Source organism: Strigops habroptila, chromosome Z (genome assembly GCF_004027225.2).
Source record: "Strigops habroptila isolate Jane chromosome Z, bStrHab1.2.pri, whole genome shotgun sequence".
Taxonomy (NCBI): domain Eukaryota; kingdom Metazoa; phylum Chordata; class Aves; order Psittaciformes; family Psittacidae; genus Strigops; species Strigops habroptila.
The window spans coordinates 26,076,267-26,103,262 of NC_044302.2; the positions used below are offsets into that span (position 1 = coordinate 26,076,267).

The 26,996-nt window shown below is 35.2% G+C and overlaps 1 protein-coding gene across 1 annotated transcript in view; it reads right to left on the reverse strand.

The window, feature by feature from the left end:
• ADGRV1 (adhesion G protein-coupled receptor V1) overlaps positions 1 to 26,996 on the reverse strand; it is a 273,160-nt gene that overhangs the window by 197,747 nt on the left and 48,417 nt on the right. Inside the window, exons 21-41 of the mRNA XM_030511555.1 lie at positions 25,868 to 26,241; positions 23,854 to 24,030; positions 22,887 to 23,067; positions 22,074 to 22,276; positions 21,718 to 21,847; positions 20,273 to 20,353; positions 18,681 to 18,820; positions 17,568 to 18,177; positions 16,366 to 16,581; positions 15,623 to 15,838; positions 14,200 to 14,444; positions 13,817 to 13,998; positions 12,279 to 13,090; positions 10,897 to 11,106; positions 7,620 to 7,750; positions 7,248 to 7,347; positions 5,948 to 6,127; positions 4,672 to 4,835; positions 4,091 to 4,184; positions 1,337 to 1,415; positions 436 to 574 (exon numbers count right to left, since the gene is read on the reverse strand). Coding sequence (XP_030367415.1) covers positions 436 to 574; positions 1,337 to 1,415; positions 4,091 to 4,184; positions 4,672 to 4,835; positions 5,948 to 6,127; positions 7,248 to 7,347; positions 7,620 to 7,750; positions 10,897 to 11,106; positions 12,279 to 13,090; positions 13,817 to 13,998; positions 14,200 to 14,444; positions 15,623 to 15,838; positions 16,366 to 16,581; positions 17,568 to 18,177; positions 18,681 to 18,820; positions 20,273 to 20,353; positions 21,718 to 21,847; positions 22,074 to 22,276; positions 22,887 to 23,067; positions 23,854 to 24,030; positions 25,868 to 26,241 — 4,664 coding nt within the window. The remainder of the gene's footprint in view (positions 1 to 435; positions 575 to 1,336; positions 1,416 to 4,090; positions 4,185 to 4,671; positions 4,836 to 5,947; positions 6,128 to 7,247; positions 7,348 to 7,619; positions 7,751 to 10,896; positions 11,107 to 12,278; positions 13,091 to 13,816; positions 13,999 to 14,199; positions 14,445 to 15,622; positions 15,839 to 16,365; positions 16,582 to 17,567; positions 18,178 to 18,680; positions 18,821 to 20,272; positions 20,354 to 21,717; positions 21,848 to 22,073; positions 22,277 to 22,886; positions 23,068 to 23,853; positions 24,031 to 25,867; positions 26,242 to 26,996) is intronic.

Here is a 26,996-nt window from a genome sequence, read left to right on the forward strand (position 1 = left end):
TAATCTCCATTTTCCTTATAGATTGGTTGAAACAGAAGTAGAAAGTTCAACACATTGCAGAATGATAACAAGCAAGAGAAATTTAATTTGAAAGTTCTGTTGTAAAAAAACATGACACCTTACATGAAATCTTACGTGCTCTTGTCTAAGCAAAACTGTATTTGAGATACACATTTGAAAGTTTACAGTGTGCCTGATATTTAAAAATATTTTAATATTTAAAAAGAAACAGTTAAATAATTTCATCTCATTCTATTCAGATGACCAAAGCAATTGAAACAAGTTGAAAAATTTAGCTGCAGTACTGATCATTCCACAGATTAAACAATAAAATCTTATTTTGAGGAAGCTGAAGGAATGAAAAGTACTAGATTAAGAATTTGATTCTTATCCTTGAAGGAATGCGAAGTGCTAGATTAAGAATTTGCTTCTTACCCTTGAGGTCACATTAAAATCCAAACCCAGCTGTGCCTCCAAATTTTGGGCATAAAAAAACACAGACACATTTCCATATGATCCCCTGTTTCGGTATGCCGTTATTGTCAAATTGCCGTGAGATTCATTAACTTCAAAGCTGAAACAAAAAGCAAGAAAAATTATCAGTGCTCACTGATCATGTTCTTTTGAAGAAGATGGTAGACAGATGTTATATTTTCACTTCAAATCACTCTCTCTGAAGTATGCTTTATAATGCTTTTCCCTAGCAGTGTTTCAGGCCAGGTTGGACAGAGCTTTGGGCAACATGGTCTAGTGTGAGGCATCCCTGCCCATGGCAGGTGATCTTAAGGTCCTTTTGAACCCAAACCATTCTATGATTCTATGAGAAAAAGGCATTATTACAGTATCACAATCACTACAATTGCCTAATACAACCTTTTCACCTTTGTTTCTTATCTAAATGGAATTAAGCTATAGGAGGTTGTGGTTTTTTCCTGCTTACTAGAGGCAAATTAGGCTTGTCTGTGTTCATGGATGCCTTCTAGAAATTAGTCAGAGAAGAAGATCTGGGAGATGCCAGTGTGTATGCTTACATGGAAGCAGAGGCTGGAATACTGGATGGAAGCTGGAGGAGTGACGCATATTGACAATATAAAAGGACAGCAGTGAAGGCGTGTAGTAGCAAAATATTTCTGAGTAAACACACAGTAAATGTTGGGTTTCAGTGTTGGAATTATCTTACACTTTCCAGTTCTACTGAACTGAATGATGCTTTGCCATCTCAAAGATCTGGCCCTGATTTTAACAGGACTTTTTTACTGTTGACTGAAAACAAAAATAATTGGGAAACCCCAATCACTGGCTGACACAGTGAAGTTTTCAAGGAGACAAGACTTACTTGGTACTTTCCCATTCAATTACTCCGCTTACTCCATCATTAGCATCAATAATAATTTGAGAAGCTAAACCTTCCACATCTAAAATGGAAAACAGAATGACAAAGATGAAAGAACAGTAAAGTCCATTTTCCTTATTTTCAAGATTAACAGAAGCATTTCTAAATTTGTAGAATACATAATTTTCTGTTTCCAAAATGTGGATGAGAAATTGGTAGTCAGTAAGATAACTGGAAAGGCTCAAAGAAAATCTGTACTTACTACCTTACTACTAGAAGTGCAAGACAGTGCCTTGAATTACTGCTGTTACATTTACTAATGCATACATTTACTAATACATACTAATACATAAGAGACTAAGGAAAATTTAGAGAGGAAAACACAGCACAGAAAAATTAGGAAATACCAAAAGCAAGACTTGTCACGGAATCTTAATTTGTCTTCATTGTGTGTATTATGATGACAATCAACATTTTGCAGATTGTGCCATTCTGAATATGGGAGGGAAAATCAGTAAGGAAGAATAATAAATGATCCAGTATTTCATCTCATGTCATGTTTCAATGCGTGATCATAAACCTTACTGGCACACAGCTCAGATTCTGCTACAAATACAGAATTATTTATTTTTTTGTTGGCTGTTTATGTACTGTAACATTCTATTCAAACATTCTATCGCTCCATAAAGACATATGTAACTGAAAGATTACTGTATGTATTGCACTGTGAAAATACTGAATAATAGACCAACGCCAGAAATGACCACCAATTTCAGGAATCAGAACCTGAGAGTCAGAACTTGATTATGATGAGAAAATAATGTTTCAGTTGTTCAGACAACCTTAAAATATGACTACCTTAATTTACTTCAAATTACTTTTAATAAGACTTGAAAAGAAAGAAAGGATGACAATTTTTACAACCAAACTAACCCCACTGAATCCATAGTAAATATAACATATTTAGATCCATAGGAAAGATTTCTACCAATTCAGATAAAAATTAATAAAAGGTCATTGCCATGAATCCAAACCTGTCACTATGAGGTAGTGATGAAGATCAGCAAAACCTCTACACAAACAGCAAAATGTTATCAAGGTTTAGAAAACCAGAGGGAGTGCTATTGGTTACAGACCTCTCAGCTTCCCTCTAACCCACATTTTCCCTTGTGTCATAATCAGATCCGTTCACCCAGTGTCTGTTATACTTTGCTTTCAACATGAGATCTCTTATTTCATGTCTGGGATTCCTCCCCTCCCCTGATGCCCCCCTGCCCACCACCCCCAGCTTAGTTCTTTCTTGTATCCATTAAGTTTATTCCTTTTTCTTTCATCATTCTCAGCTGTTGAAAATTTTCTCTTTTAATTCCTTGAACTTTTGTATTTGATTTGGGCTCTTTCTTCCACTTGTTCTAAAAGATGGGGGCAAGAGGAGCATGAAGAAAACAACAGAACCATCTTTATGCTTGCTGTTTCTGCTCCTTGTCAATAGAGCCTCAAATCAGAAACTAAGGGCACTTCAGTTCAACTCTGCATCATGGACATACCAGACTTACTCCACATATTGCACGCACATGGCTAAGACAGGAACACTACACGCAATATATTCCAGATGTGTAGGACTGACTGAACATGCCTGTATCATGTGCAAAACACCCATCTCTGCTGATATTAGACACTTCCTAGAAGTACTTCAAGTCCCTTGTATAGAGTATGGGATAGCTATAAATGCTAAACAAACATTGCACCAACACGGAGTTAAATTGTCGATCACAACAAATCAAACTATGCCAACATGGAAAACAAGATTAGAACAGAATTCGTAGTGACATTTTACAATGAGGACAAGTTTTTTCCTCATGGGTTAAAACAAGTATATGTTCATCCTAAATACATTAAACCCAATGCAGATATCACAGCAGGGTTGAATAGTCATGATTCAAAGAGACTGCCAACCGCTTACAACTGAAGGTGAGACTACACAGCACTCAGCGCAATTTAGTTCAGAGAAATCCTCTGTACATGTATGTTACTCTTTTCATGGTTTAGAGTTTAGACTCAACTAATCACAGCTCAGTATCTACAAATCAGCAAGTTACAAGTCTTGCAAGTTACCTTTCAGCCTGTAATGAATTAACTCTGTCACCTCTATAGGCATGCAAAGAAAAGGAAAAAGAGTCGAGGAAGATGTTAGAAATAATCAGTACAACTAGTCTAGTACTACAGGATAATCCAACTGTCCTTAAAGCCAATGGTAGCTAGGCTACTGAATTCAGAAACAGAATGAGGAGCTAACTAAGCAAATGATAAACAAAGTCTACCAGAAGAGTAGGAAAACCACAGAATATAACTCCTAAAAGTAAATCTTATAAAGAGTAATAAAAAGGGACTTTTAAAAGAATGAACAAAGTAATCACAAAAAGTAATTTTTTTGAAATTTTTGTTTCCATTATGTACTTGGAAATGAAAATCAGAGTAACACACTGCCTATAAAACTCTGACGATAATTGTGCTCTCCAGCTGTTAGTTACCAACTCCTCTAAGAAAATTGACTTATAATTTTTACAGGGCTTAAAAAAGTAAGAAGTGTAATAATGAGTATGTTTGCTATTCTACAATGTTTCTTTCAGAATACCCTATCTCGTATTGGCATAGTTGGCAAGTAAGTGTAATACTGATAATATGCCAGGGTAATATAATCTGCATGCAATTCGCATAAAAGGAAAGCCAAAGATAATTCTGTACAAGTTGTTTTACCCAGCCTAGGTGGGGATGAAGTTGAATGGCTCATGATGAGTTCCACTGAAGTTAAATTAACCAAGAAGAATTCTTGCAGCTCTGGTACATCATCCTGCAGAACACAAATTCAGTACATCGTCTTTTCATTTTCCTTTAAGAAACTGTCACAGAAGTCACCAAAGAGCAACACCGTAGCAGTCTTTAAGGTTATAGCAACACTAGAACTATGAAGCAAGACATTATATTTCATGAAAAAGACTCTCTGGTGACACTAAACTATGCTTGTGAATAAATTTCTGCCCAATTTTAAGGGCATAAACACCAATCACTGAGAAAGTAAGTCTGTTGCAAGCAATGACTTACACTGTTCTGGATACCAGACAGTAAAGTTTTAATGAGACAGCTAAATTTCATTTATGCATAGACCTGCTTTCTGTAATTATTTATTCTTCTATGATTTTAACATTAAGATAAAAAACATCTTTCTAAATGACAATGAAATACATTGATTCAAGAAATATACAGGTTGCAAGCTTTAGGTTCCAAATTACTATTCTTCTGATACAGATCATTATAGAATGAAAGGGTTTAGACTTTACCTCTAGAATAGTAACATTTATGGCAGCTGACGTTTCTCCTTCTTCCAGAATCAGTGAGCCAGAAACAGCTATATAATCAGTTCCTGGTTCAGCCAAGGTCCCTTTTGTCTGATTACTTAAGGTGAGTATTCCTGGAACTGTGGCATACGTGACATTGATATCACCTGTTTAATTTGTGACAAAAAGATATTTTTTTTAATTCTTATGCATTTTTTTATTCTTATGAAATGCTTTTTGGAATAGACAAAGAAGAGAGATCTCATGCCCATCCACAAAATGAAAAGCCTAACTGCAAAACAGAAGGATTAAATGGTTAATCCGGAGCCAACAGAACTTTGTTACACTTTTTAAAGTTCTTTCAGTCCAGTCTTTGGTGATTTCTCCAACACCACAGGACTCAAAATGCATTACAACCAAACGTATTCAGATAGTTAAGGTGCTGTGGAATGCAAATATTACACTGCTGAGGTACTACCTGGCGCATCTAATGTATTATTAATACCAGGTTTGGTGCCAAGGGAAGCAGAATGTTTCAGGAATGACTGACATCTAAGAAAGGCTCTAAAGACAGTGCTGGAAAAAAACACTTAATAAATACAATTTCCTCCCCAGGCAGATTGACAAACGCTTCAATGAGGAACAGTAATTGGGGACACACTGGTAAATGCTACCAAGGGAAAAAGTTAGACATTACTTTTTTATAATAAAGCCATGTCTTGCTAATCAGTCAGGATAGTCAAGTTGAAAATTTAAGGAGAGTGATCCTATAGATATAATAACAGGTGGAATTCAAAGCTAGTCTGTATGAAATGAAATGTTATCTCACAATACAATTTGAAATTCTCAGGCAACAAACACAAGAAAATATTTTGCACACAGCACATTATTGAATTCTGGAATTATTATTAAATACCCTTAATTAAATACCCTGCCAGGTTCTGGAAGTTTAGAGGGGAATCATTCCATACAATCTCCTTTTCTCATATGTTTTTTACTTCTTCTGGAGAGACTAACACTTTGAGACATTAGACATAAAGGTAGCAACCCTAACAGCCAACTAGTTAAGTCACAGCTCCAAGATTCCTTGCTGCGGAAATGAGGGCTATGGCTCCAGTTTTAACTGAAACTTAGTTTCCAAGCCTGCAGTAAGAAACCTACAATTTCTGAAAACATCAACTGTACCCAAGATATTTCAAAATTTCCAGCCTCCATGTCATGGCTTTTATTTGCCTCATGATTACCAGAACAGAACTTCTCCTAGAGTTATTATACAAACCTAGAGATCCAAATTCTCTGTTAATAAAAAGCTGAACCGTTTCATTTTCCTCTGGCATTAAAACAACCCTGGATGGGGAAGCAAAATTCAGGATTCCATGTGGTTCATCACTAGCTTCGACTGTCAGAACAGCTTCATACCCTTGACTATCCAGAACAGCAGCACCTGAAGAAGACACTCCTGCAAAAGAATCAGGAGTGAATAAAGTGTTATGCAACTAATTGTTTTGTCTTATATTACTGCTATTGTAACATCCAAATGACAGTCAGTGACAGTGCAAATGAAATTAAACCAAACACATATATATGCTCACTGAAGTTTATGGATAGTGTGAAATACATATATTTACATTCTGTATCGAACACAGGAATATACAATCACAACATAAATTGTATCTATACTGATTATAGAGTCAGAAAAATATACTAAGAAATGAGAAAACTTAACAGGCTAGTGCCAAATATCAACTTCCCTAAACTTCCTCAATTGTAAAAGGAAAGTTTTCGCAGGAATTAACTTCTAAAATTAAAATTATATTAAACTTCTCAATCATTCGATTAAGAAATTACTTCCTTTTCCAAGTGTTGCCTTGATTAATAATCATTGGTGTACTAATTTGTGCTTATCCTGATGGATTACAAGAGTCAATAAATGCTTCTGGCAAGCTGGTAAGGCACCTAGCAGCAACACAATCCATGTCAAGTCAGTTTGGTGTTTAGACATTAACTTCAATTTAACAAAGGGTATTTCAGAAGGGATGCAGTTCATGCTTCTTTTTTTATTCTAATTTGAATGGCAAGAATAAAATATTCTGACCTCCTTGAATTCAGAGACAGATCAGAAAGTCAGCTTGTGGCATTACAAGATTGCTTTAAAAGGTAAAAATATCTGCTTATTTCGTGGCAACTGTATCCAGAACACATTAGCTCAGGTTTGTATTCAGTTAAAAGGAAGGAAATAACCACTGAATTAAACAGGCAGAGTTAAATCAGGTTTAAAGCCAAAGAAAACTGCAAAGACCGTGGGTTTTATAAATATATATATACACGTAGAAATGCATGTATTTGTGTATGTGTATGTGTATGTGTATGTGTATGTGTATGTGTATGTGTATGTATATACACGTGTGTATACACATAAGGATTCAAGCCTGTTATAATAAAATATGAATGAACTTTGCATAGTTTACATCAGCTGCAATATATTTAACCCTACACTTCCAAAATGGATTAATACATATGAAAATATTACACTATTAAATGGTAGTTTCAAGATATAGCAGGCTACAGCTCCACATTACCTTCTGTTTTGATATTGTACAGGATTATCTGGTATTCTTCTTTTTCTTCAGGAATATGGTCATCCAGCAAGTGAACATACAATGTTGTATTCAATGTCCCCTATTTATTTTATTGATAAATAGATGAGTCATTATTACACAAAATACAAGTGATACTGCTTTATCATATATATTTTGAACAACACCTTTAAGAAATGTAAAGTTGAAGCATCAACAACTATAAACTCCCCTGTTTATAACTCCAAGAGTAAAAGAGCAAGTAAACAATCTCATCAAGAAACAAAGACTGCTATAAAAGCACTTTTTTTTTTTTTCAGCTCAGTTCTAATTACCGTGTTTTCCTGTAGCCGTTAGCTTTGCTTATGGACTTACCTCAGGAAAAAAGAGTATTCCAGAAGAGTTTTCAAAATTTTGTTTTACATTATGCCCAACTATCTTCCATTCAACAGTAACATTTCCCAATCCTGGGGCAGTTCTTACAACATGGAATTGCAGTTGTTCTCCTAGAAACAAAGGATAAGATGCAATATTTTGGGCTTTCATCTACTACATATCAAATATAAAAATCAGAAGCCAAAAACATTCATCACAGTTAAAATAGTTATTCTGAAAAGCATTAATATTTTTAATAATGACATTCACAGTAGTTATAGAACATATTTGTTTTTAATATAAAAAACAAAAACCTCAAACCTAAACTCTTTCTTCCTGGGCTTTTTTGGGTTTAGTTCATCCTTGGGAAGAAGTATCAAATATGAGGGAAGCTGATACAGATGAATAACTTAGGAAGTAAGCTATTCATATGCATCAAAACATGCACAAATAGAAGAGCAATACCTGTCTGTAAACAACACAAAAGAGTAAATTCTGGGAATAATTCCATCTTTTGATTCTTCTTTTGCACATGCTTAGAAGCAACCCTACTGAAAGAGACTGAGAAACATCTATGATAGTGAAAGAGAAGATGTGGTGTTGTGTGGCTTCTTACTCCGTGTCATAAAGAACTGAGTAGCCCAGCCAGTCTCTATGAGTAGGTATTTTAAAGAGTATCCAGGTAGGATGCTATCTAGCTATTGCAGTATATTATATTGCAGGAGAGTATTGTATAGCTAAAACAGGAAGGAAAAATTTGAACCTTTTTCTAGACATGTTTTTTGGTAACAAAAAATTAGAGATGCATGTATATTGACTACCAATGAGATGAACAACTAGTTTCAAAAGACCTTAATATAACTAATTAAAATATCAAATTGTGAAGACATAATACAAGAATTGTATACACCCATATTCAAATAAATAAGTTAGTATGTGTTATTCAGCCTCAACATTTCAAATTTCAGTTAAGCCTTGGACATGTACCAATGTTCGTATCTTTATCTTAAGTTGTTCTATGTTGCTTCTAAGAGAATAAAAGAATCTAAAGTTTATTGATACCACAAGGATTCTGCTTCTACAGTCAGATATCTGAGGGTAGATTGCCAGTTTACAGGTTTCCATGAGGATAACTTAGCATATCATTTAACACTGCACCGAAATCAATTCTATCATCATCTCATTTGAGAATTTTGCACATCCATTGCAAACAAATAAATATTTAGCAGAAAAATTGTTACTCTAGTACCGTTTCAGAATGCACAGTCTAGACAAAGCTTATTTCAATACCACATGATATAATACAGTGCATTTTCACTGAAGACTGGGACAAAATGCTTTATGATGCAGAAGCCTGTTGTACTGTAATCTAAACACTGAGAAGAAATCTCAAGTATAATTCATCATAATTACACACATCATGTAGTTAATTACTGACCCATTTTTCTTGGTCAGCTTTACAATGTTATTTGGTATCCCTATCCAGAAAGAAATACTAATAGAAGTACTAATTGATTTCTGAAGCTTTAAGGTCTTATTAGGCTAATTTCACCATTTTGGTTTAAGTTTTTTAAAATTTAACTATGTTGTTATTATGTTAGTTAAACTATTATGTTTAACTATGTTAAAATTTAACTGTGCTGTTATTTAGATCTCTGCATTTATCAGGAAGAAGAAGGGGACCTCAGCAATCCTCCTCTTCTTCCTTATTTCAAACTACTGCAGTGCATTTTCCTCTAATACAGTCATAGCCACACAAATGTTGCATGCCTCTGCATGCACTAAAATTCTACCCTTGCCCCAATAAGGTGTTAAACAATAGGTACAGCTTGAAAACAATACAGATTTGCTGAACAGAAATTGTTCAGCAATACAATTAATACAACCATATTTGGATTTATGTCTGATAAATTTTATTTTCAGAGCAAAAAAATGTGTTAATAAACATGAGTAAATACTGAAATAACCTAAAGGCCTTAGCTCATTCTTTTCTTTTTTTATCAAAGGGAATTAATTTCCTTGGGTTTTCTTGCTGTCATGTATTGTAAGAAAATGCACTGTTCTTCACAAGCTGGAGGAATTAGAATCAAGTAATTTATAAACTAAAGCAGAGTGTTTCAGCTCCCAATAGGCAGCATTTGCTAGCATGCTATGATAATATTTAACCAGTGGAAAGTATTCAGGGTCATCACAACCTTTGGGAATGAGATGGTTTGTCTTGTGCTCATTAACAGTTCTTCTTAGCCTGCCAGATTGCAGCTGGCTTGGCAGAGGGATCAGGACTATTAATGTGGAGGAATAAAGGACGAAAACTGGGCACACATTAGAGCAGAATTAACACAAACCATATCTAGATAAAAACCCAAAAGGTTATGATTCCCTTTCATTTCTGGAAAAAAACCCCCAACCAATCGAACAAACAGAAGGCATTCGGTTAAGAAAGACTTACTTCTTTGAACAGAAAATGCATTTCTGGAAAGCAAATTTCTGTTTTGTTAACTTTCGCTACCCATTAGTTTATATGTCAGAGAAAAATCAATACATTTTGATTCCAGCAAAGGCTGCCAAAAGCAATCACCATTAGTACTGTCATTATCCTATGCACAAATGCATCAAACCTTACACTGAACACACAACGTTCTCTTTTAAAGCACTAGTAGACACCTTTGGGCCTTATCAAAGTATTACTCCTCTCTCAAAGATTATGACTGAGCAATGACAGCAAGATTCCTACATTCCTAAACTAGCTACCATAAGAAATCACAAACAGAAAATTTTTAAACAGCTGGTTATTGAGTCAGGAAGAGGGAAGATGAGATCCTAATCTTCTTCTGGGAATATTTCCTAGAAGATTTAAAGTGAATTTTAAGCACTGATAGATGAGATTTGCTTATGACTACTACTAATACATGTGTATGATGGGAGTTATATACAGTTTTGGAATATGGTATAAATGAATACAACAAGAAATGCTAAAAGGAGCTTTGAAATACCAATTGAAGCAAGGCATGCTCTTCAGAAAAAAAGAAAGCAAATGATGATATATAAAATGGTTTTGGAAATGGTGCACTCATCTTTTCCATTGATTTAATCTAAGTGCCAGGCTTGCAAGAGTTAAAAATTCAAGGAAATAGATGCCAAGTATGTGGTTATTCTCTGCTTGCTGGCATTCTCTGAACAGTAATAAAAACAATCACTGTGGGTCACGATCAATAGAAAGCACAGACACAGAAACTAATGTTAAACAAACTGAGTGTGATCAATATGAAGAACCCACCTTCACGACCAATAACAGATCTGGAGGCTGCCTGGAAGCTAATAATTCCTGCCACATTGTCACTTGCCAGAATAATCACTGTGACAGTGTCAAAACTGGGCAGAATCCGACTCCCTCCTTCAGTATGGACCAGGCTGATTATGATACTTTCATTACCCTCTGGCTCCATATCATCTAAAATGGTCAGTGTGACAATCTTTTTTGTTTCCCCTACAAGGAGAAGAACATGCACATACTTATGTGCGCACATGGAAATCACCTTTTAAAAAGACTTAATAATCTCTTAGGAAATACTTCAAAAATATTAAAAAGGATATGAAGCATATTTATTTGTTCAACTGATTAGAAGTTACTGATTGTCATTGTGAATTTTTATTCAATTACTACTGAAAAGTTACATTAGGGCAATGTGATTATAAAATTATTAAATATACTATGTAGAAATTACTAAGGTAGCCATAATTACTGAATGTCTAGAATCTTCATGTGCATAATAAGTTCTCTGACTTTCAAAATTAACTTAGAAAAGGGGAATATTATTCTTGTAAAAAAATTATCAAGCGCATGATAATTTCTGATGAACCATATACACAAGTATGTACACAGTTTACAAAATACAGGTATTTTCTTGCTATTATCTTTCAAAATACTCCAAAAACATTTTTTTATTGAACTTACAACCTCAGAATTACTGCTGGGAACCTTTCTTTTTGTTTCAGATAGCTCTATTTAGGAAGCTAGATAGCACACTAGAATTTTTACTACACTACCATAAGTTGCTTTCAGAATAACTGTTCAACCAACTCAGACTTTGAAAATACAAAATATAAAATATAAAATATATCTGTCAGTCTGGATGGCACTTAAGTAATGTTTCCCATTTACTTGTTCATCCTATTTTCAATTTCTTTTAATATGTGTCATGTTCGGAAATCAATACAATCTCAGTCTAAAAAGAGACCTCATCAAAAATCAGTACTGTACTCACTGAAGATTAACAGAAGACCAGTTAGGCCTGATTCTCATTTTCATTACCCTTGATATAACAAATGCGTTCAGCATTATCATCCCTTATTTATTTGGTAAAAAGGTAATCTTCATAATGCACTCTGCAATATTTCTTAAAAACCCACATATTTATGCTTTTCATCTTTTTTTTTTTTTTTTTTTTTCAATTGAGCTACCACTGTGTATGTTCTGCAACATAATGCTATAAGCTAGTGAACTAGATTCTTTTGAATAGGTACTCTGAGCATTCAGGGAGGCTTAGCCTAAGAATAAGTCTTCACTTATCAAACTATCCATAGGACTGAGTGCCTATCAGTTCTTTTTGCTTTTCTTTAGTTTTATCAAACAGAAGCTAGTGCAAAACCTTGCCTCACCTTCAGCGAACATCAGAATCTCACCAGCACCTACAAAATCCAAGTCTGCAGTAGCAGTTCCACCAGTCACACGCCATTCCACTGTCACCTGTCCCAGGCTGCCTTCTGTCCTATGTATCATTAGCTGCACGCTGGCTTGAGGGCGTTCTTCTACTTCAATATACAGACCTTTCTCTGTCGCATTGGGACTTACGCTGTAGATCTTAAATACTCCAAATGCATCCCCATTCATCATTATGATAACTGTGGAAGTATTTGGCTGTCCTATAGTTGGTTGATTTTTTAAGCTGGCTGAGAAGTTCATTAGCTCAACTTTCAATAGGGATATAGCGAATTTCTCATCCAACTCTGGCAGATTGTCAGGTAGTATGATAACTGTGAGATTTGCAAACTCTTCGCCTTCCTCCATTATGGCCCACTGTCTTGTAACAGATTCATAATCACTACCAGCAATGGCTTGTGTGCTAAAGAAAGTGGATGCACTGGTGATGTTTTTCCTGTAGGTCCAGAATCCTGAAATGTTAGTTAATGGGCTGATCACTGATGTCAGCCAAAGGCAGAGAGGAATCTCAGAGGCACTGGAAAATGTAAAGGCTGAACAAGCTTGTTCTTTTAGGCACTGAGTTGCACAGGCATACAGCGGGTCACTTGCTGCTGACACATTCACTCTGGTCTTGGATGGTTGGTCAAGAATTCCTTGTACAGGAGAATCATAACTGGCCAGGATATCCTGACCTTGCTCAATGGCAAGAGCTACGACATCAGTCTCAGAAGTGCTGTAAAATATCTGCAGCTGACCAAACCTGCCTCCACTAGAAGACATTAAAATAAGAAAATAATGTTAGTTGATGAACTGTGTCTAATATTCTGTTTCTGGGTTAAGAACAAACATGAACAAAATTGACTGCCCCTTTCTGAATTGCTGAAAAGTTCCAAATAGCTAATTAAAATGGATTCTCTTGAAAGGAAATTTTTGTGGACAGCAAGTTTGATTATTTTTAGCTTGGGTAGCAGCCTGTTAAAATTGAGTGTTTGCAAAAATTTTTTCTACGAATTAACTTAGTCTTCTCAGGGTTGGCTAGGAACAACAAGCCTGTGTTACCCAACCGTGTCATCTTTCCTCCTAGGTATCCTCAGGATATCGCATCACATGCCTAAAACCTGTTTTCCTTTTTTTTTTCTTTCCATCCCACAGGCATTGACCATTTTGTCCTCCAGTTAAAATCACTGGAGCAGGCTGTTGTGGAGCTTTAAATTATTTGATGATCGAATAGGCAAAATGAAACTTCACGTACACTGTGTACATTATGTTTACAGTGCACATTACAATGTATTTTACATTTGAGTACTTTATGTACACTTCTAATAAGCTGACATCTAGCTCTAAAACAATGTATATGAAATAAAAATACGTTGAGCTGGCAGACCAAGAAATTGATATAAATACTTATACAAGAGGAGCATGACATTTGAAATTATAGCCAAGACAAAAAAAGGAAAAAAATAATAGATATAAATAAATCAAACATTATACAAACCTTCGCCTGACTGTTATATTTGCAAGCATTTTTCTTTCTAGTGGCTCCTGAATTCGATAGAAGGATTGATGAAAGAAAACTGTGCCATAAGGATTATCATTGGCAGGTATTATAATATTTGCCACGCCATCTAACCCAATAGCACCACCATTGGAAGCCTGAGTTAATTCTACATGGACAATCTCAAAAAGAAAACAAAAAAAGAAAAAGAAATAATGCAGCTAAACAATTTTTGGTATTTCTAACAATAATCACAAACAAAGTAATATCTGAACTTCTTGCACCTTCCTGCCAGAACATTCCTTGCTTTTGTTTGCACACATCTCTATAACAAGTTAAAACTCTAATACTATTCAAGAAGGACGATAAACTGCTTTACTTACTTCTTCTATTTCTGGAACATCATCAGCCAGGATTTCCAGCAGCAACATCTGAATGGCTTCCCCAGGGGCAAAAGTAATATTACCCAAGGCGACCTGCAAGTCATCATCAGCAGAATGTCCATTAATGGTAGCAACCCACTGAATTGTAACATTACCCAGAGTTCCAGCATTGCGGATTATTGGCAGATTTATGGTTACTGATCCAAACTCAGGCTCCTCCACAGTGAATTCGGTCATCTGAAATACTGAAGCACAGCACAGAGAGATGTATTTCATTAACAATGAAAATGAAAGTAAATATAACAGCTCCTGAAGTACACAGTTTTATTTCACTTGGTTGCATTTACATGCACGGGTAAACCACTTTTAGTCAGGTTTAAACTTAAAATCAAACTTTCAGTATTAATATTTTCACCTACAGAGGAAATTAGCATGAAAATTAAGACCTCATCCAAGTTTATTCCAGCATACTCACTCTTTGAGGCTAACCATGAGCATGTCCCTAAGCTCTTAGAAGACAATTTCATAATTATTCTTTAGCAGCTGTCATGTCACTTATTGAAGAAATAAGTCAACATGTTCCATCTGAAATTCCTTCAAGTAAAAGTCTTCCTTGTATTAAACTTTCAGTTTTTACTAATTAAGTTAATTTATTATCCATCTGGAATTATTTTGTTTTGACATTTTTTTCTTCCCTCTACCATTTTCTACTGACAAAATGGAACAAGATGAACTAAGTAGGGTACCAAAGGAATAAAAGGGTAAGCCAAAGGAAAAGGCAGGAAAAAATACATAGAAAAAACCCCAAAGAATAAACAAAAATTATAAATTTCTAATATATCACTAAATTTTTGAAATCACCAAAACCCTTCTCAAAACCTGTGTAATGAAATGAATTTTGGAATGTATACACAATTAATTTTATTGATAATAAAAGGCAAAAGAAAAACTAAATTACTTGACAGAAAAAAAGAGAATGTAGCTGAATTTATCTTTATATTTTACAATTTCCCCAGATTTTTAAATCTGCCTTAGCTGATTATCTAGTAAAACACAGATATCAACATATTTAAGCAACGGATATTAGAATGCAGATTTTGGCTTAAACCTATTGAAGAAATTCAGCACTTCTTCAACAAAAAAATAAAAAAATAAACTAAAATCCATCTATCTCTATTAGGAGATTCCAAAATCTTTCCATATCAACTGACTAAATACTACTTTTTTGTTGTATTAAAGCACTATTACTCCCTCATTGTATGTTTTAATTTAGTTTATCTTATCTTTTCCTTTACTGTAATCATTCAGGCTTCCTCTTTGTCTTTTGAAAGTTTCCATTCAGTTGCCCAGTAACAGCTCACCCAAAAATCTGCAGTAAAAATGTTAACGGAAGAAAGAAAATATGCAAATAAGACTCATTTACCAAAGGATCCAAACGGGTCATCAGAAGCCTCAATAGTTATGATTGCCCTTGTCAAAGATCCAAGCAAGGCTCCTCCTGTTGTTTGATTCAGTAGCTGAACATAAAATGACTCCTCAACTTCAGGATCGATATCATTAATTATATAAATTGGCACAGCTTTACTTGTTTCCCCTTCGAGTAAGACAACATCTGATGAGGCTACACTGTAGTCCTCACCTAGATTTGTAGATAAAAAAAAACCCCAAAGCAACAAAAAACAGAGAATATTAATGCACTATGGTTCAGTGTATTGAACATCATCAGTAACACTTACCTGCTCTCTTTCTCCTTCTTACACATGCATTCCTCAATGATTTTCCTAAACATTGCATGGTGGGTTTAAGTACACAGGACTTAACAGTAGCTACATATACTACTATTGTTTTGGGGGTTTTTTTCTTTTATTTTTTTTGGCAAGGTGGTAGGATACTAGGGAAATAAACACCCCAATTCCTTCATTCATTTCACTTCCTAGGTTCTTCAGTGATGTTTCAGATTTTCCTAGAAGCTGATGCATGATCTCTCCCATAGGATTCCTATTTGCTAAGAACAGTCAGTAAATGTCTCCATAATTCTTTTTCTTTTGTACTTGTTATACAATAGTGCATTCAATACACACTTGTTTGCTTTGACTGCTCAAAGCATACAGCATGCTCTTTCCAAGTTAACGCAGACTGCATACTTCTGCTATTCTGATTACTTACCAGCTGTTGCAGTTATTGGCATGGCTTTAAATTTCACAGAAACATCTGAAAATATTCCCCCAGTCCTGGTCACGTTAATGATTGGTCCAACATAATTTTCAGCAACTCGCACAGTTGAAGCTGAAAGCTGAAGTGTTCCAAAAGCATCATCATTGGCATTGATAATTACATGAGCTATTGTCTCATCCACTAATCCAAGTCGAGGAGAATTTAAAACTGAAACATAAAGAAAACTTAGTGAGGAGGTGCCCAAGATGCTGGCTATCTATGGCTACAGAGTTCATAGACATACATGTAAGTTTAATGGTTAGTCGCTACTAGCTTTCAACAAAATTGCCTTTTTTAGAATTGGACAAAGTATAACTACTCACTGCACCAACATACTTTTGGTGTTTGAAATATATTTCGGCAGAAAAATCCCAACTTGTAATAACTTATTATTTTACCCTGCTGTGAAAGGCAGGCAGTGGAAGGTAGGCTGTGGAAAGCAGGCAGTTATGGCTTTTAAAAGCCATAACTTTTTTTGAAGAGGTGAGGTACTGTCAAGTAATTTGTTTATTTATTTGACCATAAAGCCAGTAGCAAGATCAATACAGTTCAGAAGAATTTCATTTTTACACTTGCTATGATGAAATTCTCCCAGCAGAATTATATTTGAAGTTTTCCTTAATATCAATATTATCCTGGGTGGGGCAGCAATTAGACATGCCAAGAAGTTTTGAAGTGCAAATCAGGCTGTAATGACCTGAATTTATCTGAATGAGGGATGAAGCAAACATTCTCTACACTGAAAAAAGTAACATGAGGCTGTAATTCTATATCACTTTATTTTTAAATTACTATTTTGGCTTTCAATAAGCAAAACTAGCTTACTTGTTCCCTAATACTGAACTTCACAGAAACACACTAGCTGTACAGACATTAGTGCACAAAATCAATACTGTAACATATTTGGCCTGAAAAACCTTGGATAAGGCAATACAAAAGGGATAAAGATATGCTCACCCGTCCCTGTCAAAATACCGTGCTAAAGGAAATACAAGCCAACAGCACACAAGGCAGGTAGCTTGGAGATTTCTTAACTATACAGAGTTTGGCAGAGGCAAAAAGTTTATCATTTAGCTTGTTGCATTTTATCCAATTAAATATAAATACTACCATTAATATTTAAATGGTAGGTTTTACATATGTAAGATACTTACTTGGCCGATCCTGTACTTTCTCGATCAAAACAATACTGCTTAGCTCCACAAAAACAGACTCTGACCTCTCAGGATCATCATCATCCAAAATAGGTAAATATATTGTGGCCTCACTTTCATTGGCTGCAAAGACTGTGTAGCCTGTGATGGGTGTGTAATCTTCTCCCTCTATTGCTCTAACAACATCAGGTGGAAGAAAGGGGGGCTTTTCATCATCATCCATTGTCCTGTATGTTACCATCACTGTGCCGAGGAGACCACCATGCCTTATTACTGTCAGGGGGATATTTTTTGTTTCTTCTTCAACTTTTATTGGTCTGTTTTGCTCAGAAAAGATGAAGACTCCATATGGATCATCATTAGCTAAAATAGTTAATGTGGCATTAGTGTGATTTCCAAGACGACCACTGGACACATTGACGATCAAAACTGAAAACATTTTATCCAATTCAGGAACTTCATCAGGAGAAACCTGTACTGTAATATTTGCGCTCACTTGGCCAACATCAAATGTTACATTCCCATCTCTAGGGATCAGGTCTTTTGTAAGATCACAGTCTATCATCCAATGCAGTGTCACCTGAGACAAGGCCCCATGCGTTCTCACAACCTAAGAGAAAAATATAAAGATCTGCATATTTTTGTTCTGTGAGAAAGAAAAACATAAAATTATGAGATAGAATTAAGCAAAGACATTGACATAATGGGTTAAAAATGAATTTGTGTTTTAAATAAACAGTGTAATCTTCATTACTGCTGGTTTTTTTGCACCACCAACACTGTACCTCAAGATGAGGTATTACTTAAGGTAGTAATACCTCAAATGTAAACACATAGCATAGTAAACATAGAAGTTTAAATTACACATAAACATACACATACACATAAAATTACATAGAAGTAATTTTAAATTTGTGGATATTATTATACCATCATTTTAGCCTCAAGCTGAATGATGCACATTAGAAAACTCAGTATGGAATGGCAAAAAAAAAGTGCATGATAAAGTAGTTATAAACCCTATAGACTTATGGCAAAAACATCACAGAACACTCAGTAAAAACAGAGACAGAAGAGGATTGCACAGCAATATAAGACTCAAAGCTTTCTAACCTGCAGTACAATATTGCTATCTCCATCTTCAGGCTCAGTTCCATTCACCAAGAGTGACTCAGTACTGAATTCAAACACACCATGAGCATCATCAGAAACCTCAATAGTCACAAGGATGTATGATGCAATCCCCAAGCTAGCTGTTAAGTGCAAGTTCCAAAAGGTTATTTTTTCTAGCATCTTTTATTACATGAAAGTAAACAGCTAAAGAAATATGTTGCAAAAAAACCACACAGGAGAGTATGACTGGAGTATCTGTGCTGTTTTGTCTGTTTTTTTGAAATGCATGATAACTATGCACATGGATAAGGAACTGATCTTCCGTAATGCTGTCCTGTTCTATGGAACTATGCAACAACATAACAAATATAAATATTTTAAGGGAGGACTACATTTAATGAATTAAAATTACAGGCTTAATGAATGCAAATGGAGCAGAATTTCGGATGGTGGGGAGTTACATGGTAAAACACAGTGTAAGCAGATAGACCAGATGAATGCAGGTGTCATCCTAACATAAGCTGGAATGAAAAACAAAGAAAAAAGCCAAGTCCTGTAAATCCCACTACTGAAAAATATTGTCTTGGGTTAGATAAATTGCTGCTCAGAAAAAGAGCCTGGCACTTAAAATCTTTTCTGGAAACAAGGAAAAGGGAAACAGCACTTCAAACAGAAAGCATTTGAGCATTGGAACAGGCTGCCCAGGGGAGTGGTGGAGTCATCAGCACTGGAGGTATTTAAAAGATGTGTAGATGTGGCACTTAAGGACATTGTTTGGCCGTGGACTTGGCAGAGTTATGTTGGTTGGACTTGATCTTAATAGTCTTTTCCAACCTAAACGATTCTAAGATTCCATGAAAAAAAAACCCAAGAAGCTCCAAAAAGTAGCTAAACCACAGACTTGCTCTCAAATTTAAACTGAAATCCATTGCATTTACAAATAAAATTGAAAATCAGGCCATCACAGAGAAATAAATTTGGATAATGGGTGCTCATAGTCCATCTGTAGGGTTTAATTTGAGGTTGTATATGATTACGATTTTCCCTCAGATTTTATGTTATTTCCACATCAAGTATCTTTTTTTCTGCATGTCTGACATACATACAAACTTTAGGAGAAGAAATAAAAAATAATTAAAACATTCCTTAAAATATCTAAGCTTACTTTAAGAGTATTTTTGACATGCAGAAAATAAAAGTAACACAAAGCACATACCAAAGCATATAATCAGGTAGTTTTTTAATTACCTTCAATTTAAAAAGTGTCTGCTTTTTGCTCTCCAGAAAACTTGACGATTTTCAAACAGAATTAATTTTGAAAATTGTACTTCTGGAATTAGCATATTGTGTTTTACAACAATATAGTTTTGATGGTATAGAAGCTGTTATTTTCTGTGCTAAACACTGACTGCTATTGAAATTATGCCTAAATTAAAATGGAAAAGAATGTTTTGACAGAACTTTATAACAAATCTAAATTAATCACCTGTAGCTGTAAGTACAGTAGCACTATGACAAGTTGTGCCAATGTAGTAATTTATAAGGGATATTACTATTAGCGATAAAAAATAGAATTAATCAAAAATGCTTACCATGTTGATGGACAGTTGGAAGGAAGAAATCCATGTTCCCATCACCACTACCACTGCCATCATTTCTAAAGAGCTCAGCAACTTTAAGATGACAGACATACAGATACATACACATATATACATTTATAAATAAAGAGAAAGCAGAAAGTAATTTAAACATTTCTGGACAACACAAAAAGAGAGGAAAGTATTCCAGGAAGGCATCAATTTTGGATGTGAAAGTATACAGGATTCCTGATAAAAGTCAGAAAAATTATTGGGTATGTTACCTCATTTAATTTCTAACATTGGACATAGCAATGGAAGGTCAGAAGGAAAGAAAACACATACACCTCTGTTTTCTCTTTGCTTTCTTTCCTTCTTTGTGTCCCCTTTTTGTATTTCCCTTTTCTCACTCCTAAATGAGGTCTGTCATGCAATTATGTTGGAAAGGCCAAAAACGGGGTTTGTGTTAAGAAGGTATCTACCTAGTGAACAACCGAAGTTAGCTGTAGTTTTTCTGACAAAAGAAAAAAAATTGAAGAGAAAAGTTTTATTAACAAAACAACTATTCAACCAAAAAGTCCCCATCCATGATAGGTCTCAAGATCAAAAGAATCACTACATTGCACCACAGTGCCATGTTGCACCATAGACACTAAAGGTAGTATGATAAAACTTTCCAGAAGGCATCACGCTTGCATTTCTAGATTGCTGAAAAACACCCCCATCCATTAAAAAGTTGCTTTATGTCTACCAAAATTTCTAATTACCTTTTTCCTCCAACCAGCTTTACAATCTCCCTTAAAAATTTTCTCCAACAGACACAAATTCTGTAAAGACTGAGTGGTTTTCTGTGACAGGAGCACTGACTGTTGCCATCCCATCTCACACCAGGATTTCCACTGAGTACAAGAAAAATTCATTTTTCTTGTTCTTCCACAGAGCTAGCAGCAACCTCTGAAGCTCAGCTAAACATCCTAGTAGGCCTCTCAAGACCCACAGCACCCTACCACTATAATCCAGTTGAATAAATTATGAGCCAGTGTACTCAATTGCTCTGCCACTGACTGGCAGATAAAAAAACCCATTTTGGCTGTTTAGCCTTAAATATCTTATAAATATTGACAAATTTTTAAAAAATTGAAATCAATATATTTTTTACATTATTTTAATTCTCATTACCAATCATGAAACTATGTAATGTGAAAGTAGAAATTGCCTTTAAATGAGTGAGCGCATAGTAATAGTACACTTTCTTTAGGACCTGGTGGTTTTCAGGAATGATTAACAAAATATCTGAAGAACAGTTTTTCTTAAGAAAAATTACAGCTGTCGGGGTGATATGGGGATGTTTGCTTGTCTTTAGAAACAACATGGAAATAGGAAATCTAAGAGAAGTAAGATTTTAGTAGATGAGTAGAGGTCATGAAAATACAACCAATGGATTGATGTATGTGCCTTACCTCCTCCCTCTGGGTTCAGTAGTTCCACTTTAAAAGTTTTTTCTAATTCAGGAATAGAATTATCAGTGATGTTAATGGTAACATACTTGTATGTTTCTCCTGGCTGAAATTCCAGCGTGCCAACAACAGCCTGCAATATGAAAGCTATTCACATTTTTGTTCAAGTCTAATGTTTTCATCCACATGAAAAAAGAAATAGAACCTTGATTTTGTTTGCCTTTGTCAAAATATCTACTTTTTTCAATTAAGCTTTTTAAAAATCTGCTGAATCTTTTCTTATGAGAAAAAGGCATGTGAATTCACAAATAACTCTAATTAAATTCTAACATAATTACACACCTTGGCAATGGCCATACCTGATAATCTTTAGGACTGAAAGCTGTAAGCGGCACTGTTCTGTATTCCACCAGAACTGTCCCAAGAAGGCCTTGTGCACGAACTACCAGTAATCTGATGTGTCCAACTTCTTCTTTAACAGTTATATGGGGCACAGCAGAGGCTGGCAAAATCATTTCATCACCTGGCTGAGGAGGTGGCCCCACTGAGAACTGAAGTAGACCTGGCAGACAAGAAGTACATGGCTTTTGCACCAAATTCAAATTAGGATTATAAATGGAAAGCAAATTATTTCTAATATTTATCTTTAACATATCTGAAATTAAAACCCAATTATTGATATGCCGTTAGGACTCAATCATGCTATTTCTGGGGATGTGTTGTGCACCTTCCCCTCTCTCACTGATATCCATATCAGTCTTGACAAATTCAGAGCACAATAAGAAATCCAGCTCTTCCCAAAGGAGCCTCACTATGTCATAGTATTGGGTACTTATTGGCACAATAAACATTCGGAAATGCCCCTCTTCATCAGGAATTCTCATGTGAGTAAAACTTGCACAGGATCAACTACATGCAACCGTTATTTGCTCTCAGAGGGAATCATCGCCCGTTTGATCTGGGCAGCTTTGATGCTTTTTTGTAATATTCTCAAGAATAAAAAATTCATCTTTCACTTTTGTATCAAAATCATGAACTACTCTCAAATTAAGTAAAGTGGAATACTTGGCATTGCTTCCTCAACTATCAAGGCTAAGCAAAGTTTTTATCTGTTGAGCTAGAACTATACATTATCATCTGCAATAACACTGAATTATCTTCATCACTGTTACCATAGGGGTGGTCACTGGCTTTGATGCTGATATCAGTAGTTTCCTTTTCTGGATCTATACTTGCTCCACTGGTAGGAGTTGAACCTAGTTTTCCATCTCCAGACACTGCAGAGACTAATGTCACATGGAAATATTCATTTAGCTCCGGAATGTCATCATCAATAACATGCAAATTTAAGACCTAGAGAAGGACCAAACCATGGAGAAATCAAACCATGCAACATACAAACTTATGAGTTTCATGACCCTGTTTAACTCATAAAATTCTTTGATTATTCAGTCAGCTGTATCTGCTGTGTAGTTCTGAGAGTGATAAAAGTGAAACCAAGGCCAAACAAACACTAATAGAAAACATACATTCACTTTCTACAGTATTGTGGTCACACATCTCTTCTTCAAATAAATGTGAAATTCCTGTGCTGTGGGTCAGGATTGAATTCATAGACACAGATTAAGCAAAAGGAAAAAGAACACTGCCAGCAGTGGTTGCAAGACACTTGCTTACAGTAGTGAACTTTGCTGCTGTCTATTGATTTGGAAATAAATCTAATTGATGTGGAGAAAAATCCAAGTTTCAAAACTCAGATCAAAACCTGATAATTTTCCAGTTTCAAAAGTAGCTGGATCCATTATTTCAGCCCAGTACTATCTACACTTCAAGTACACAAATAGATATACATAAATCTAACATATACATATTTGTAAACATATTTTATATATTATGTGCATTCAAACACGTGCACACATGGTGACCCCTGAACTGAGATGCACATAGATATACACAGATCTATAAGCATCTAGTATACCACTTATTAGTTGTCAGGGATGAAAAAACCTGCAAAGCACAACAAAAGCCATGTAAAGAAAACACTCTCTGGTATCAAAAGCCATCAAGCATACTCAGAAGGTGTTTTCCAGCAGGTTTGCAAAGGACAGAATGAATAGTTAATAGGAAGGTAGGGTTTACCTCTGATCTCTGCCAAGGATGAAATGTGATAGTGCCACTGCTGTTAGAAAAATCGGTAACAGGGTAACTAATGCCAGTGGAATCAACCTGTGAGATAATGTAATTTATATACACATAGTCTAGGGCTCCCCTTGTACGTTCCACGACACAGGATATAGTGGAACCCTCATCGGCAGTCTGGAAGAAAGCAAGAAATTGAAATGTTTGTTTTCAAAGTAAATCAAAGTAATAGACACAAAACATAGAATCCTGTAGTCCAAGTCAAATGTTCAAGTCAAATATTGCTGTCGTGTTAGTTTCAGCACTTTGGAAATGGTAGGAAGCTGAAACTGAACTTGGTGGTGGTCAGAACAACCTTAGTGGAATTTGCAACAGCTTCTAGTATCTCCCTGAGGACTACAAAGATAAACCAGTAACTATACACCGTTGCTTGCTTTAAACACAACCTTTTCCCCCAAACTAGATGTCAAAGACAATCAGCATGCTTGAAATGTACATGACAAAAGCAACTGAAACTATAATTTTATATTAATGTCAATTCTTTTAATTTTCACTGGCAATAATTTACAGAAAAAATTTGGATTCCCCCTTTCCCCAACTAGAAACACTATGGGAAAAAAAAAAAAAAAAATGCAGGTATTAAGATTATACTATATTACATCATTCAGGAAAAACTTTGAAAAATTTTCTGTGCTACAGTAAAGAGTTCACAAAGAATGACTCCAATGTCCACAACTTCACATATTTGGAATGAAATAGGTATTGACATCGACCATATGTTTTAGAAAATCATGATCATTGAATTAAAATAGAAAATAATTTTATTTGAAAATTGCCAGGCAGGCTAAAGCCATATTAAGCCCTAGATACACTTTAAAGCTCCTGTATAACACAGTGCATGTGCCTTCAGCTGCCTAGGAGACAGATATACACATAAAGCAATTCAACTATGGATAAACCAACACTGTGTATCTGCATCATCACTGAGAGCTCTGATACTTTCCTGGTGAAATGGAAGTCAGACAAGTGCAAAACAATTAACATGCCGTATAAATTTTTAATTTTGCTTTACGGTCAGTTGATGATCTGTGGCATCACAGTATTATCGGTGGCATTTGAAACTGAAGGAATCTGTTATCATAGCATATGGTAGGCAAGTAGAGAGCAAACTGAACCAAATTGAAAGCCAGTATCGCTCAGGCAAGATAGTTACTTTCAAACATATCATAAGCACTGCGGTTAGGAAGAATGTAATTAAAACGTCAGGAGAGTTCCCAAATTGGAAAGTATTCTGAAATTTGTTTTCCAAAATAATCCAATACCAACAGAAACAGGTATCATGTCTTTCATCCTTATAATTGATTAAAGAAGTAAAAATTAATTATGTTTACTGCAATCCTTCCCAAAATAGTAGGAAATTTATATATTGCATATATGGTGGCTATCATCAAAGAAAAATTTAATGCTTAAAAAAAATTAGCAATTCACAGCCAGTATCAACTGAATTCACACCAAATATATGCAATTTATACCTTTTAACTTATGGCAGCAAATGATGCGGAAAAATACATCACACCTTGTCATTGCATGACCTGTGGTAGAGTTCGTTCAAACTCATCATGTAACACAGAAATATAAAATAAAAATATTTGTATTAATCCATTCTCCAAAAAATAAAATCTTATATTTTAATTGGTATCCCAGTCTCAGATGTGACAGAAGTAAAGGAAAAAATATTCTTCTAGAAAAACTTGAGCCTTAGACTTCAGTTTATGCTATAAGATCAATTTTCTTAACAAAAATAATTTGAGAGGATTTTTAAAAATTATATTGTAAAAGAAAGTGAGACAGAGGCTGTAGTAACAGAACTGAGACATTGACATATTCTGGAAAAATTTTGCTTAACTACAAAAAACTAACAATGTGAAATCAAGGGCCCATGCAGGTCAGTTGGTCTTGCCATTGATTTTTGTGTCCAAGACTTCATCTATAATTTTCCTTACAAACACTTTACCTCAGGAATACATGCTCCAGTGAAGCCAAATAAACCATTAGCATTATCACTCTTCTGTATTCTTAATCTTGCTGTGGTATTTTCTTGTGAAATTCGGCCTCCGCCACGCACAGAAATGAGTTTTAGGATGAATAACTCCTCTCCTTCTTCCTCTTTGTCATCCTTTGCAGACACAATGAATGATTTGTTGGTCTCTCCTTGCCGATACTCCAAATACCCAGAGATAGGGTGGACGTCGCTCTTCGCAGGAGTTGCATGGAGTTCATAAATCTCTGCTCGTGTCAGCTTACGCTCATAGAGCCTTACATCCTGCATTAGCCCTCTGTACCTACTGCTGCCATTGATTCCTGCTCCAATTCTCACTGTTCCTGGACCTGAGAAGGGAATTCCAATTTTCCTCATGTTATTGTATTTCTTCAAAGTAATAAATCTGTGGCTGAATAGCTGCAATTAGTAAAAATCAATGGTAAACTGTTTATTAACCCTGGATTAAGAGACTCGTTGATCTTGAAATATGCAAAACCAGTGGGTTCCTTGAGCCTCATCTCAGTGTTACAGGTTGATTATCACAGGTCAAACAATTCCATCCTACATTGTTCAGGTTTTTCAACCTACTAGTTCTACCAGCACGTTATTTTAATGGGGCTTGGGAACTTCTCTCTTTCCATTGAAGATTTGCAAAGCACAACTGCAACCCCTCTCAGCTTTTGTTTTGCTAAACAGACCCCATTTTTTCTCTCTCTGCTAGGACAGTGGATCCATTCTGATGATACTTATCACCATTTTATTAGCCCTTCCAGACATGCTTTTCCTCTAGTGCACTGGGAATACAGACTTCAGAAATGTACACCAAATTCCAAGACATTTTTACAACAGTATTAATATTTCTCTGTCTCTAAACAAGGATCCTACTCAGCAAATCATACAATCACAGCTGCCTTTTCCACATATATACTAAGCTGGTAGCTCATACTCATTTCTGTTGTGCTAAAACACATAGATAACTGTTCTTTCCAGAATCTGAGAGGAAAAAAATCTGTTCTCAGCTACAGTGCTGTAAATCTTACGGAAAGTATTAATTGCAAAACATATATAACTGTATGTATACATGATAAGCATACATATATAA